Genomic DNA, 16,884 nt, shown 5'->3' on the forward strand with positions numbered 1-16,884 from the left:
AAGGTGGTGAGCATGCATACTCGCTTCAAAGCACTGTTAGTGATCATTAGTAGGCTGGGAATGCATATCAGAGATTGCATGCTATTATGTTGTTGATATGAATATTATGTTACAGTGTTCTCCCCAGAAATTTTTGTCATCTGGATGGTAGGAATGAGTAGCTGGGCAGGGTAAACTAAAAAAAAAAATAAAAAAAATAATCAGTTTATTCCCCTTTGGGCATTAACAATAACATCAGGCAGGTGAACATTAAATGCATAATAGAACTATTTTAGTGCTATCAGAAGCGAGGCATAGAGTATTTTGAACTTCTAGCGCTCTGCAACTCGTTCACAATCATGTAACACCGGCGCTTACCACTCTGTTGCTATGGAGTACCAAATGGGTTTGAAAGGTCACGAGGAATAGAGTGCTCGCATGCGATTCCACGCTACTCCAGACATCGCTCGAGCACGACACTGAGTGATAGTCAAGCTAAACTGATGCAGTTATGCTGACAGTAATGAAGGTTTATCATTTAAATAAACCATTTTGCAGTATTTATGTTTTAATTTGGAACACTCATAGACTCAAATATGAATTACTATTGTGTAACTAGCACATATCTAGGCTATGTTAGCCGGGCGATCTGTAAAAATGGCAGGGTGGTGCGCCCATTAAAAAGATCCTAGGGAGAACACTGTATTATAATCTATTTAAATAAACAAATTCATTCACATGCTTGCTTTAGATTAGATATTATCTTAACTGGTGGCAAAGTTTGGTGGGCCCCATCTTGCACTTAGCCACTGTTTCATAATTTAATTAAAGTTGTGCTGTTAAACAATAAACAATTAATAATAGTAATAATAATAATTATTGTAGCCTCCCTTATACCACAGGGGAGTCAGGTACGATACAATACTTACCAATGCTACAGGACCATTGGCAGACTTCGAAACAACTGGCTTGTTAGTGGAAGTGGCCCATAAAAGGTAAACACACAGTGTCAAAGGAGAAGTGAATCCATGCTCTAAGAATACAAGGGAATACCTGCAATCCATCACAGGTTAAAAAAATAACTCAGAAATAAATTAAGTAAAAGGATTTAATATGGAGTTATATGCTTAATTGCTTAGGCACCAAACTTTGTAAATATTTCACCCAATTATTAGTTTTTCAGTTATACATTTTCTCATTAACATGTCATATTTGTTTTTTCCCCGTGAACGAAACATATTCATTTAGTTACTCATTTATACGTTATAGAGTACTGAGGATATGAGAGTCACAGAGACAAAATTGACATCTAAGCCCATGAAATTCAGTAAGCGGAGTCTTCTGAGATAACCTTTTCAATATGATGTGTGGATAAAGGGGTCACCACCAACAGTGTGTTAAGCAAGGCAGCAAAAGATGTCAGTGCTCCATGTATTATGGAATGCGTTATCACTGTGCACATGTTAACAGTATGGTTGAACAAGGCCTTGTTCTATGTTTTAAGTTCAATGAACGTTGTAGTCACAAAGAAAATCATGTGTGCATATCAACCGGTAAAGAAGAAACCCAGAAATCCTTAATTGAGTCTTGGGGAAAGGTTAAAAATAATAGATGATGAGGTTAGAAAACAACATAATGGAACAAAAAAGAACATCGCTGAGCATCTAGGATTGCCGTATTCATCATTGACAGTGGTAATTAAAAAATGCAGAGGGCATATAGAAAAAATGCATCGAGGTCTGGTTCTAGCCACGAAACTGTGAAAAAAAAAATAACAGACAGATAGATGTTTTGGCCTGTTAGTGGAAGTGGCCCATAAAAGGTAAACACACAGCGTCAAAGGAGAAGTGAATCCATGTTCTAAGAATACAAGGGAATACCTGTAATCCATCACTGATTTAGAAAAGAGTGCTATAGTTTGATTCAATCAGCAGTGCCAAAAAAAAAATTTCCCCATTGATGGAAAGATGCTGCAAGAGAAGGCACAGGATTTTGCTAAACAACTTAAAATGACAGATGAATTTAAAGCTTCGTCTGGCTGGTTGCAGGAGTTTAGGAAAAGAGATTACATAAGTGGCTGCGAGATTTGTGGAGAGGCCAGCAGCGTAGATGAGGTTGTAGTCTGTCATTGGAAAGAAAATGAAATTCCTAGAATGATCAAACGTTACAATTCTACTGACTTCTATAATTGTGATGAAACGGTGATATCTTTTAACCTCCTACCAGACTAAATTCTTGTGATAAAGGGTGATCCTTGTCACGGGGGACAAAACAAGCAAAGGGCGCCTGATGGTATATTTTTCAACAAATGCAGGCGGAACTGATAAGCTCCCTCCGTTGGTCATCAAAGAGCAGCCAAACCTCACTGCCTAAAAGGTGTAAAATCACTTCCTGTTTAATTGCAAAGACAACTGCAGAGGAAAAGAATGGTAAAGGAGCATGAGTTCGGGATGATGATGATGATGATGATCGAAGTATAACTTCTGTTTTTATCATGCCCTGCAGAATGGAGTTGTCTGGAACATAATGTTGGATTTGAAGAATTTGTTTTGCGATGAAGGTCTCTCCATATGTACGATAGTGAGATAGTATCAGAAATAGTTCCTCAGGTTGTATCTGATGATAACTGATGACTGTAATAAAGAAGTAGGCCTAAATGTTCCCAGTGTGCATGAGACAATCCGAACTTTTGACATTACACAATGCTTTCTATCATCATAAAACCTAAGTGATTAGCTCATGTAACAGTTAAACATTTTCAAAGTGTAAAATAATGTATAAATGAGAAAATGTAAAAGTGAATTTTCTTATGGAATTCAAACTGCTTTATTACATTATTACTCAAACTACTGCATAAGAAAGCAATAAATGAAACAAACACATACACTACAGTATTTAGAGTACAGTGCTGTACTTACACACAGTTGGAATTTATACCACTGGTGCTTTACACTGGTTTAAAAGAATCATCTATTTTTCTTTGCTTCTGTGATTTTTCTACACAGTCATGCACTAAACTGTCATGATTTTACAGGGAACTCAGCTGACCCTCGTTTAGACTGGGTAAAATGACAATTTAAGGTGTCGCGTGAGATGTTTGGAACATGCTGCTTTACCTGTACCTATTGATCATAGCGTTTTTCAGGTCTTTGTCAAGTTACTGTTCCTTTCTAACTGCTGGAAGTAGCTGGATTTATTGTTCCTAGTTAGTTGCTTATTTCTCTATCTAGGTATTCTGTATTGTTCATAGTTCTTTGTCTTGTATGCACCTCTACTGCCTGAATCAACTGTCACGGCTGGCCATAGCAGATTCTATCTCTGTCCTTTGCCTAGGGCAGGAAGGACGGGTGGTTCTTACTTGTCTCTTTGGGGCATATTTATTATACAGGTCCAAAATTGTGTAGAATGTGTTCACTTTTCAGTCTGTGTTCTGAAAGTCACATATTCTGTCCCAGAGCTGGTTATATGCATCGTAATAGCACAGGAATCTTATGGTGATAAGGGCAGTTTCCCTGACTGACTACCTTCATCGGATGTTTGACTGCGTTGTCCCATTAGTAATCCATAAATGTGCAGCGTCTGAAATAAAACTTCTGGTGTATAGGTTGACTCTTAAGCCCTGTACAGATGGAGACATTTCTTGCGCAAGAAGTGGCACAATAACACAATGTTTTCGTGTGAACATTGACATTGCTTACCATCTGGTGGCAAGCAATGAACTTGCTTGTAGATTGCATGCCAACAAATGACGCCAGATATTGTGCCATCTTCCTAGCCGTTTCAGCTTAGTACAGGTTATTGAAATAGTGCTGTCAGTGTCTGTGTATGATAAAATGGAGTGGAACAGGCTGGCAGTGGAAGTTTTAATCGATGCCTACAAAGAAGAGACTTGTTTATATATAACACCAAGTCTCCACATTACCATAATAAGCATTCCAGAATAGAAGCTCTGGAAAGAATTGCAGGTGCATTAAGTGAGGTTAGACCTTCAACTGCTAGCGACATAATGTCGAAAATGGAAAGTTTACGAACCTCGTTTGTGGCTGAACTGAATAAGATCAAATAGTCGAGGAAAAGGGGAGCAGGCTCAGGGCAGATATATAAGCCGACAATCTGGTATCTTGAAAAGCTGCGTTTTCTAGCAGAACATGTTCTCCTAAGGTGAGGAACTTGTAATGCAGAAGTGAGCTTGGTGCCAGCTTCTGATGACGCAGTGACGGTAAGGAAATTGTTCCATCTCAAAACGTGAATTTTTACGACTAATAAATTGCGTAATGTGTATGTTGGGGAAAAGGAGTCGGCTTAAATACATAATTATAATAAACATGATCGTGTATCCCCAACATACAATTGTCAAACCTATTCGATATTATTAAATAGTTTATTACTTTTATGAGGTTAAAAGACGCACTTGTTCAAATTGGGAGACAGATTTCGATAGGGAAATTTTGTCGGCCCCACAGCTGTTGAAGCTGTTACCGTATACACACTAGTGTGTAGAGGCTACACTGATCACATGCAGCCTTAGATATAGCCTCATTATTGTTTCAATTCGAAATACATGCTATAAATAATAATAATAATAAATAATAATAATAATAATGAAGAAAGCATTAAAAGCATGTCACACATTTCTTTTCGTTTTAGGACAAGTCTCAATCTCAGACAGTTTCCCCTTATTTTGATTTTGAAGACTCCTCTCTGATTGAAGAATGGGGTGCTTCCTGAAGATGCAAATGAACATCTGCAGCCTGTAACCATTACCATTATTTCTCCATCAACTAGCAACACTCCATCCACTAGTGGAGTAACTACTAAAAAAAGAAAGAGGGACAGAGACACAACCGCGCAAGAAACAGAAATTCTTAAAGAAGCACACAACATTCTTGAGAATGTAAGAAAAACTAAAGAAGTAAAAAATGACTTGGATGTCCTAGGAGAACTAGTCTCCATAACACTGAAAAGTATAAAAAAACAGGAAATAGGTTTTGAAAGCTAAAAGGCAGATTTCAGAAGTATTGCTCTCCATACAGGAAGAGGGCCTACAGGAGAGAGAAAACGAGTAGAGAGAATTGTCAAAAATAACTTATTTCCAAAAATAACACCTTACAAGTAATATTTTTGTTTTATAATATATCACTTTTACAATTTGGACTTACAATTTTACTTTTACAATTTGAACTAAACAAGCAACATTTTCTCGGTTTTGTAATCATAATAGTGTACATTTTTACACTATGTACAGTAGGCCTTTCAATATTGACATCTTTTAAGAAATTCTCATTGCCATGGGACAAATCCAGCAGTATTGAAATATCTTTGAAGTGTATCCCTTATTTCACGAGCTTCACCTCCTTATCTGTGTACACCAACTTTAGATCTATCAATCCTCATAAGACCATTGTTCCATTGTCCTGGAGTAATTACACACGTATCTGTATCTTCCATTTCCAACTGTCCTATGTACTTGTTACTGCATGTTTCCAATAAAAAATTATGCAGTGCACATGCAGACAATGTTATTAATTCTACAGTTTCAACTGGAAGTTCTATTATTATTTTTTTTTCATTAAAATTCTGAAAGGGTTGGACAATATTCCAAATGCGTTTTCGGACGTTCTACTTGCCCTGCTTAAATGATAATTGAATACTTTCTGTTGTTGAGTAAGATTGCCCTTGTACGGTTTCATGATATGTTCATGCAATGGGAAGGCATCATCTGCAACTATTGTGTAAGGTGTTGCAGTTTCAGTTCCAGGTAATATTTCTGGAGGAGGAAAATTCTTTGTGTTGTGGGTAACAAAGTAGTAAAGCGGACTGTTCTTGAATACACCTCCATCACTTATCCTGCCATTACAACCAACATCCACAAAAATAAATCTGTACTGTGTATCTACAAGTGCAAGCAAAACAATGCTATTTCCCCCCTTGTAATTATAGAAATAAGAGCCCATAGTTCTCGGTGGTCGGAATTCTACATGCTTTCCGTCTAAATCACCAAGACAATTCGGAAAGTTCCATAATTCTTCAAACCGCCGTGATATTTGCCTCCATTCGTTTTCTGTCTATGGGAACTAGAGAAAAAACATATTAGCATAAAAATATCAGGTAATAACATAAAATGTAACTTAAATCGTACTAAATTTTTAATTAAAAATACGGGCATACCTTCATGTACATTCCCTTCAAGCTGTGGTAAATTGCTGCGCACGTCTCGGGAATAATTGTAGAGATTGTACTTACAGGAATTCGAAATGAGAACATTACATTTCTGTAGCTCTCTCCTTTTGCTAAAAATCGGAGAGTAAGTACCGACCTATAAAGAAAATCATACAAACAATGGCGAGGTTTTTCAAGGATACACGGTTCAATCACTCAGAATTTTCTGGTACTTACCTCCGTGAAGCAGAAATACTTTCTCACATGACTGTATTTTGCTTCGTGAGTTTGGGCGCAATTAACTGTAGCAGTTTGTTGAAAGCCTCTTCATTCATCCTCAAAAAGCTCTTGTAGGAATCAGTGTCCTCTGTCCTCAGCTCATCATTCAAGAGACTATGTAATTCCTCTCCACCTTCGTCTCGCCATAATATCTACGGTTTTGTCCACCATCTTCTATTTATCCAGCGTAATTTTCTACTTCGGCGGCGTCGCAAAATTACCACAGAAATAACAGCTTGTACGGCAGCTACCACCGACTCTATTTCATTATTAGCCATTTTCCTGACAGAATTTGTATCATTTAAAGGTATCGTGTGTTCATGGGCTACTGACATAAGGCATACCAGTACATTGTACAATAAATGGTAACAACAGATTGCGCTAGTTCTAGTGCAAGAAATGTCTCCGTCTGTACAGGGCTTTAAGGTGTGTCTGTCAAACTATCATCAAAGTAACTGGCTGCCATGCACATAATGGTAGTTTCTCATCACTACTTTCCAAATGAACATCTATCGCAATCCTTTCGACTTCTTGAGCCATTAATGGAACATGACGCCGTTAATAACTTACTCAATAAGTTGTAAATCTTTGCGCAAAATGGGTAATAATCTACCAATGACAGCTTGGTACACAAACATTTAGTGCTGATCCACTTTTAGAATTTGATCTTTGCTTGCTATAAGGCATTTAATAAGTATTGCTGTGAAGGAGTCCACACCTAACAACCACTCAATTGTGTGAGTGAGAAATACAGGGCTTTCAGTGAGACGTCATCATCATCATCATCATCATCATCATCATCATCATCATCATCGTTGACCAACTCCAGTTTCCCATGTGTGATATACGATCCCCTTCCATTTTGTATGGTCCATGAACTATTCATTGTTCACAATCCGCTCCCAATCCTGACCTCTCTCCTCTACATCCTTCTTCACTCTGTCCATTTTTCTCTAGGTCTGCCCACTGGTCTCTTTCCCCTTATTTCTCTTTCATACTCCTTTTAATGCAGACCTGTTGGCACTCATTCTTTTCACATGACCAAACCACTTCAGTCTTGCCTTTTGGATCTTCTGGAGTAAGGAGTCTTCTAGTCCGACGTCTTCCGATGTCTTCTCTGACTTTTTCATTCCTGATTTTCTCCCTCCTGTTCTTCTGGATCATTGTGCGTACGAACTTCATTTTTGCTGCTTGGAGTTTCGAGTTGTCCTTTCTTGTTAATGTAGTGGTTTCTAGGCTGTATGTGAGGATAGGGCTGTAGTATGATTTATATAGTGTCATCTAGGTTTTGAGTGGTACTTGTTTATCCCATTGTAGCTGTCTTACTTGGAGGTAAAAATGTATTGCTTTGCTGATTCGACTGTTTACTTCATATTTAACTAAGTTATCCTTGGCCATTATACTACCCAAGTACTTAAATTCTGTGACACTGTCCAGCTTAGTGCCACTTAGCATGATTTCTGGCTGATTGTCACCCTTCTGTACCTTCAACACCACCGTTTTAGCCTTGTTGATGTTTAATCCGTATCTCTCAAAAGTCCTGACTCCACCCCTGCAGTCTCTCTTCCACATCTTTCCCTGAGTCACCCCAAATTACTACATCATCTGCAAATGCTTTTAAGTCTTGTTGCCCCTTTTCTTTTAGCGCCTTTAATATGGTATCCATTACAATGGATAGGGGCGACAAAGCACTACCTTATTGTACTCCCCTTTTTGTCTCAAACCAGTTTGACAGTCCAGAACCGACTTGTACACAGCTTCTGGTTTTCTTGTAAAGCACCTTAACTTTTGAAATTAGACTGTCTCAAACTTTGAGCTTTCTCCCAAATAAGCTCCCTTGGTATGCTGTCATAGGCCTTTTCGATGTCAAGGAACAGTGGATATAAAGGCTTCTCTTTTTCCCAATGTTTTTCCATTAGCATCCTGACAGCAAATATAAGATCTGTACTTGATCTTCCAGGCCTAAAGCCATATTGTTCCTCTTCTAAAGGTGGTTCTACAATTTCTCGTAATCTATCCTCTGTAATTTTTTCCAGAATTTTTAGTCCATGAGAGAGAGTAGAGTGATGCCACGGTATTTGGTACATTTCCGTCTGTTGCCTTTCTTGAATATAGGTACAATTATACCTTTCTTCCAATCTTTTGGGATGGTATTTTGCTGCCATACTACATTTAGGAGTCTATATAGCCATTGAAAACTTCTGCAGTTTCCTTTCAGCAAGCCCAATTTGTTAAATGCCTTATTGATATTTAACTCATGTTCGTTGAAAGATAAACCATATTGGTTACTAAAAAGAAACCAAACTAAACCCCATGGCGCAACAGCCCCGAAGGGCCATAGCCTACCAAGCGACCGCTACTCAGCCTGAAGGCCTGCAGATTATGAGGTGTCGTACGGTCAGCATGACTGATCCTCTCTGCCGTTATTCTAGGCTTTCAAGACCGGGACAACCATCTCACCGTGAGATAGCTACTCAATTTTAATCACGTAGGCTGAATGGATCTCGAACCAGCCCTCAGATTCTGGTAAAAATCTCTGACCCGGCCGGGAATTGAACCCGGGGCCTCCGGGTAAGAGGCAGGCATGCTACTCCTACACCACAGGGCCGGCTACTAAAAAGAACACCAAGTTAATTGACTTGGTAAAATGCTTCACTTCTTGATCCCTTATACACTGATGAGCCATTGCATTATAACCACCCCAAATCAGGAACATTTAGTGCACCTGGAGCGGGGAGAGTATCATGTGACATGCTGGTGGCATGTATATATACGTCAGGTCTACAGGCTTGCTGTAAGTAGTGTCTTCGGTGTCAGAATGGGAAAAGTGGCCTATCTTTCTGCATTTGATAGAGGCAAATTGTGATGGCTCAGCACCTTGGTGCCAGCATCTCTGAAACAGTGTGGCATGCGGACTATTCTCACACTGCTGTTGTGAGAATTTATTGAATGGGGTGCAATGATGTGCATACAACAGCGCATCGTCCAGCCGTGTCATTTGTGACTCATTGATGCCAGAGGCCAGCAGAGGCTGTTGCACCTCGTTCGCAGTGAATACAGGGCCATACTTCAAGAAATCTTCAACAAGTACAGTAGTGATGATCAGACCAATGTTTCGTAGCACATGGTTCATTTAACACTGCAGACAGCAGATTTTTTGCTAGTTGCTTTACGTCGCACCGACACAGATAGGTCTTATGGCGACTACGAGATATGAAAGACGTAGGAGTTGGAAGGAAGTGGCCGTGGCCTTAATTAAGGTACAGCCCCAGCATTTACCTGGTGCAAAAATGGGAAACCACGGAAAACCATTTTCAGGGCGAACCCACTATCTCCCAGATGCAAGCTCACAGCCACGTGCCCCTGACCGCACGGCCAACTCGCCCGATGACTGCAGAGTCAACGACCCAGTTGTACTCCAATGCTGAGTGCACTTCACTGAAACAGTGCATGAGGTGGGTACAAAATCATCGCCACTGGACTGTGGGTGATCGGAAAAAGGTCATCTGGTCCTTTGAATCCAGATTCCTGGTTCATCATGTCTGTGACTGAGATTGTATACGTTGATTTCCATTAGAGGCTGTGGCACATGGTTGCACAGTAGGGCAGAGGCATGTTGGTGGAAGATGTGTGATGATCTGAGCAATGCTGCGACATGCTGGGCCCATTATTCCAGTAAATCTCTAACATCTACCTGGTATCTGGATGTTACTGGGAACCAAATCCATTCGTTCATGTCAACAGTGTTCTCTGATGGTGACAACCAATTAAAGAGTACAGTGCGAAATGCCACACTGCCAGGAATATGAAGGACTGGTTCATGGAACATGATAGTGAATTTAATTCCGTGGTCCCCAAGTAGCCCCGATATGAACCTCATTGAACATGCCAACTGGAGTACCTGATATTGCACTTGCCATACCAAATACCCCAGGATACCTTCTGTTACCGTGTTGAGTCAGTGCCTTACAGAGTGGCTGCTGTTCTGCGAGCAAACTGTGGTCCTATATTGTATTAGGTAGGTGATCATAATGTAATGGCTCATTGGTGTATAATAGTAAAATGCATTTACCTCTGATTTCCTTGTGAAGGATATTGTGCTGCTTTTTGAAATATTCAGGGTTAAATGCCACTTTTCTCACCACTCACTAATACTATTTATATCTGACTGTAGTAATTTGCAATCACTCATGTTTTCAGTTGCCCTGTAAACTTGAGATTATCATTAGTTAAAGGATTTTTAGGCACTAATAGGTTAGAATGTTAACACATTTAACCAAGGCGTAAGTTTCTTCTACCTGCACCACGGTTCTGCAGTGAGATTTGCATAAATATGAGCGATCTGAACTTTCGGAACCCCTAAAATTTATACAACTCACAGACATAACTGTGGAAGGGCTGGATTATACTTGCACCTTGCTCAAGTATGTTTGCATTCTAACCTATTAGTGCCTACAAATCCTTTCCCTAGTTACCATCATGGAGCTGGTAGTTTCTCGAATAAATTTGTGACAAAAAATCATTAACAAGGTGAAGAAAACACAATGGTCCCAGCAAGGCCAGATTGGGGGGGGTAAAGGGGCTGCACCCCGGGCCCCACATGCCAAGGGGCCCTGGCCCTTGGCCGAACCTAAAATTGTATATAAAGGCCTGCTGCTCTACCTCCGTGCATGCATATGAATATTTACGCTTGCAAAATGTCGAATACGCACTCTTCCTTCCTTCCTTCCTTCTTATCAGCTGTCCGCGTTAGTATTTCATCACTGCTAGAATCAATTACCGTTCGGAGACACAAATCCTCGCTACTTACGCATTGTAATTATTGTAAAGGTTGTTGTTGATGAAAATTTAAATCTGGCAGCTTGCAAGTGTGGGCAGAGGGCGAAGGGGGGAAGAGGTCTAGCAAGTGAGTGGGAGGGGACAGGGGAAGCACGGTGGAATGTGCATGCTATACTATATCTTTGCATCAGGAAGAGAACTTCCAGTTCACCTCTGATTATTTAACCATTCTAAGTTACAACTGTAATCTTGTAAAATGGATAGACAATATCCTAGTGGTGCCAAAAAACGTAAGTTCTGTTTTCTATTTCGTTTTGATAATGATGATGAGACAAATGTAAAATATGTTTTGGCATTATGAAATATTAACACAAAAAATAGAGAAATTTTTTAGTCTATTTCAATACTTCCTTATTCATCAATTTAAGTGGAAGTAGTTGTATAACGACTTCAGTATGCTAGTCTTACGTGATGTTACTAAGAAGGGGCCCCACATTTTGAAATAGCCTAGGGCCCCCAAACACCTTAATCTGGCACTGGGTCTCAGTAATGAACCTTGTGGCACTCCAGACACAGGCCGGTAAGGCCCAGAAATGAGACCCTCCTATTTTACTGAGTTTATCTCCTGTCATAGAGATAGGAGTTAATCCATTGGAGCTAATTTCCACGTATGCTGTATGCTGACAGCTTAGTCGGTAGAGCATTATGCTGCACAGAATCAAAAGCTTTGGAAAAATCAGTATTCACTGAATCAACATGTTTGCAGTTGTTTAGTGCACTAAATATTTACAATTCTCAGTAACTTCTGTCTTTCTTTCGAGGAGCATAGTGAGGTTCTGAAGTATCCAATTCTTATTATCTTGATCAACCATAATATGTATTTGGATGTAGGATTTATACTTCCTGTCTGTTCATTCAATGTTGCTTTACTCCTAATAAGACTTGTTTAACTATTCACATAAGGTAGAAACTTTATCTTAAATTGAAAAGTGTAACATAACATTTTGTTTATTTGGAAGTTATTTCTAATCTACTATGCGTTAGTTTCCTTTGTTACCACAGGTTCAGTCCGTTATCCAACCAAATCAGCAGTCCGTCATACAAACTCCTGGAAATATTCAACCTATGCAACTGCAAAAGGGGAATGTTATTCTTGTTAGCAAACCTAATTCTGTGATCCAAACTACACCTGGGAGTCTACAAACTTTACAGGTATGCAGTAATAATTTGGCATCTGTATTCTTAGAAATGACATTATGTGTACTGGTCTAGTTTGTACGGCAATAAGCCAATAGATAGACCGGGCTAATTTCTTATTGAAAATATTTAGATGCCAGTAATGATATAATTGTTAGTTTAATTTGCTCTTGCAATTATTCCTTTGCCAATTAGAAACCGATAATTTCTTTGACAGTATACATTGTAATGAGAGTAAGTCTATAGGTGTGAAGTTTGTTGGGTGCTGGATTTACTGGAAAGTGGGATGCTTGGGAGAAGAGTGCCACTTCGATGTTCATTTCCACAGTACTGCCATCCAAGAGGAATGAAACATATTGGGAAAAGTAGTAAACTGAGCTCAGTCTGAACAATATTTAATTCATGTTTACTTTGTACACATAAATGAAGAGAAAAAGAAAGAGAGGTGAATGTAAAGAAGTACAGTGCTGTTTGCACCTGTTATGTATACACTGTGCCATTCTGATAAACGTTTGGAGTAACATGCCTTACATGTACTTTATGTAGAGAATTGTGTTGTAATATTTTATTTCTTGTGTTAAATATAAAGCCCCTCGGGTATACTAACAAATAGAGATATTAGACATATACAGTGCAAATTAATTATGAGGAAACTTCTGCTACATGATGCCACATTGCAGCCTGTGTTTATTACAGTGAAGTGTTTGTACATTTCCGAGGAGGAATTCAGAGCTACTGATGTACATGTGATGTGGTCGATATTGCATCATTCATACTTATTATAGAATTCACTTAATCACTTCAAAAGAAATACTACAAACAAGCTATTCTTACGAGAGGACAATGCTCTGTAATGGTAAGTAGGACAAGACTGGAAGTTTCATAGTAAAACCATGGGATATAGCGGCAGTCAAAGCACATTCCCCATTTCAATGGTGCTAACTCCACATATGAAGTTGACTATAACCTACCAATCAGGGTGAGCACCCAAGGAAAGTTGTGTATATGATATGTATTTTTCTTTTGTTTGCCAATAATTTTTGGTATTTACTAAACATAATTTTTGGTATTTACTAAACATAAATGTTAGACATGCATTATGTGCAGCCCTATGAGCCTTCATGCTTGTGATTCTCCCAGTTGTACGGGCATATATCATTGTTACAAAATAAAGAAGGATAAACAGTTCCTTGCTGCTCCTTTTTTGTTATATATACCTAAGTGGGGTGTTTTAAATTCAAAGGATCTGTTAACTGTTGCTAGTGAAGACTGTTATTATGGATTTTTAACCATGATGAATAAAGGGAGAAAAGTTTGAAATACCTGGATTTGTGTAGTGTAGTTGGAAGATGCTGGCCCCAGGGTCTATCGATAATGAACCTCCCTCTTACGTGGAGTTCTCTGGTTTGATTCCCGGTCAGGTAAGGTATTCTTTTACCAGGATTTGAGGGCTGGTTCGAGGTCCACACAGCGTACTTGAGAACAATTAAGGAGCTATGTGACGGTGAGATGGGGACCCTGGTCCTGAAAGTCAAACATAACGGCTGAGGGGGGGGATTCTGTGCCCTTTAATTACAGGCCTTTGTACTGAACAGCACCTCTTGATAGGACAATGCCCTTCAGGGCTGTAGCACCATGTGTTTGAAAAAAAAAAAAAAAATTACTGTGTTTACTCGCATGTTGGCTACACTTTTTATGCCAGTTTGAAGGTCCCAAAATAGGGGCTGTGGCTATTATGCGGAAAATTTTCAGACAAATTCTTTTAAAGATTAGGGCATATATTGTAGTCATTGAAACTGATATTAGGGAAGTATTTATGTAATACATAAATGTATGTAGTAAATCCACTGTGAAATTAAACATGGCAAATATTGCATGTAAATATAATTAAAATGAGCAATGATTTCACTATAACTTCACTGAAGGTTGTAATGGAATGAAATGGTCCATCATTACATTATGACAGTGTCAGACTGGGAACAGATGGTGATGCTGCCACTTTTTACATCATGTGCTGTGGAAATATTAATTGCAATTTTATAATGTCTAGCCTGTTGTATTCAGTCCAGTTACTTGAAACAAGTTACCATGTGTCCTTAAAACAAGTGATGACTGTACTACATGCCAAAATAATTATTCTAAACTTAAAACATTACTCAGGGAACATCCTCATGGGACAACCAGCTTACTTGCACATCGTCACGACAAAAGGCGAGTGTAATCAACTTCAATTATAGATTTATTTTTCTAAACCGCTAATCTGCCATGTTCCTGCGTCAGCTTGTTTGTGTGCCTGGTTCGAGATTCATCTTTCGCTTTCTTATGGGTTGTCGTGAAGGCCACTGCGAGCTTGAATGCATACCCATGCTGGGCTGGCAGGGTTTTACGCATTTACGATCATCATGTTACTCATATGGCGTTGTCAAGAACATGCAATAGTAATCAGTAATGCGGTAATGCATACTGTATGAAATGAATAATGTTGCCTGTGTTGTTGAACTTATCTCACAAAATATTTTACCGGATACACACAAAAGATTTTAACTTATTTAGTACTGTACAAAAAAATAAGGAATGATTGAGACTGTACACGGAGGTTATTTAATAGTTTATTTTCTGTTCGTAATTTACCAACACTATAGGCCTTTCATTTGCAGAGAGACTAGATTGTTTACATTTAAAGAACTTGGGAGAAAAAGTATGTTATCATGCAGTAACATGTTATTATAAAACACTACTTATGAACATTTACTCAAAATCACAAACAGAGGGGCTAGTTTTCCTTTTACTTTTGTCTCATGGATACTAGTTGGGAATATCAGTTCTTTGGTAAGGTTTTGCATTTAAATATAATGTATGGAGGTAGTTAATGGCTATCAGCAGTAATGGCCAACATCACCGTACAGCGTAAACGTTTCGTTGCCGGTAGTTTTAATTAGAACATTTGCTGCTCCTTTATTGGAGCTATTATTAGGCAGTTTTTGGCACAAAGGCGTTTTCCACCTCAGTGACAGGATAGTACACCGCATAAACAGAGCGACCCACCCACAACTTGCCTTGAATAAGTTTCCCAGAATATCGTGGGATCACGTAATTTCCTGTGCTTTTAGCTCTATCATTTTGTGAGAAACGGTGCAACTGCTGTTCTGCATCTTTCTCACCCATTCCAGTAACGCTTCCTCAACACCAGGGAACTTGCCCTGTTTTGTGCCACAAAATGCCACTTGCTACTTTCTCCAATTCCTCACTTGTTTTTTCACGAATAGTCCACTCACTGCCCGCTGCTCTGTCATAATTTTCTTCTGGGGATTTCACACTTTTAGCTTGAATGAGGTCATGCAACTGTTAACTTTCCCCATGACGAGTATTTACTAACAAGCTCCGCATTGGTTGAGTTCAGACTGCGTAGCAGTGGCCCTTTCTGTTTGTTACTGCAGTTGCACATTCTTACGTCAGGCCCAGGAATTGGATGTACGGCGCAAACATTTATCCGAATATTCAGTCAAAAATTAGGGGTGTGTCTGAAATGCAATGGCGGCTGATATGCGAATAAATACAGTAGTTGGATGATGGAATTTTGATCACTTGACAGCTGTAAATGTTGGATGAGCTTGATATTTCACTATCAATTTTACATGAGATATGACTTATTTCTTATTGCATTTTGTTTTTTTAAAGGATAGTTGTTTAATGTGCACAATATTTTCTCCACATGTATAGTATTTAAATACAAAAAGGAAGACGGAGAGAGAGAGAGAAAAAATTTGCGTTGCAAGTCTCATTGGAGCCTGATCTCTTGCGAGACGACTGCCCTCAATGGCACAAAACAGGCTGGTTGAGCGATCTGTACAGCATCGTTACCCTAGTTCCTTGAATTTGCATAGACATTGCTTGGTGGTAGGTCTGAATAATCCAGATGGTGCAACGATCCTCCTGGTAGGAACGAAGCTGCACGTTAGGCCCTATGGTGTTGTAGTTAGCCCTCTGGAGTACGAAATTGTAAGATGTTTTCTTCCATTGTCAAACATTATAAAAACATTGACGGTTGTCGATTAAGAAACACCTAAATCGTCTGGTCCCATGGTGTAATGGTTAGCACTCTGGGCTTTGAATCCAGCGATCCGAGTTCAAATCTCGGTGGGACCTGCAATTTTATTTTCGAGATGTTACTGGTTTCATATTTCCTGGATGATTTCCTTCCATTTATGTCCATGCGTGCCTTCATTTTTACGATATCCTATAAGGTTACTGTATATAAACAAATCATATAAGCATTTAGCAAACGTAGGACGATTCGCTCTTATCAAAAATTTGTACATAACGAGGAGGAATAAGTTGTTACTGTATTTTTATTGCTGTAACTACCAATCTAAATACTTGCTGCCTTGTTGCACTTATGGTTTCCTATCTCACTGTGAACATTTTTGATATTGCAATGTATTCCAGTTAAACAGCATAATTAAGAGACTTTTTTTGTTCTTACAATAATAT

At 39.0% G+C, this 16,884-nt stretch overlaps 1 protein-coding gene and 1 non-coding gene across 6 annotated transcripts in view; both read left to right on the forward strand.

The window, feature by feature from the left end:
• The window catches only part of CrebB (Cyclic-AMP response element binding protein B), a 285,479-nt gene that overhangs the window by 63,583 nt on the left and 205,012 nt on the right, over window positions 1-16,884 (forward strand). For 3 of the 5 annotated variants that reach the window (XM_067141950.2, XM_067141952.2, XM_067141953.2), the window contains exon 3: window positions 12,259-12,408. In XM_067141950.2, coding sequence (XP_066998051.1) covers window positions 12,259-12,408 — 150 coding nt within the window. Of the gene's footprint in view, window positions 1-12,240; window positions 12,409-16,884 lie in introns of all 5 variants that reach the window. The other 2 variants (XM_067141949.2, XM_067141951.2) reach the window with 1 other exon arrangement.
• Window positions 16,468-16,539, forward strand: TRNAQ-UUG (transfer RNA glutamine (anticodon UUG)). The gene has a single exon. It is a non-coding gene; the product is annotated as a tRNA-Gln (tRNA).

The sequence above is a fragment of the Anabrus simplex genome, chromosome 2 (genome assembly GCF_040414725.1).
Source record: "Anabrus simplex isolate iqAnaSimp1 chromosome 2, ASM4041472v1, whole genome shotgun sequence".
Taxonomy (NCBI): Eukaryota; Metazoa; Arthropoda; class Insecta; order Orthoptera; family Tettigoniidae; genus Anabrus; species Anabrus simplex.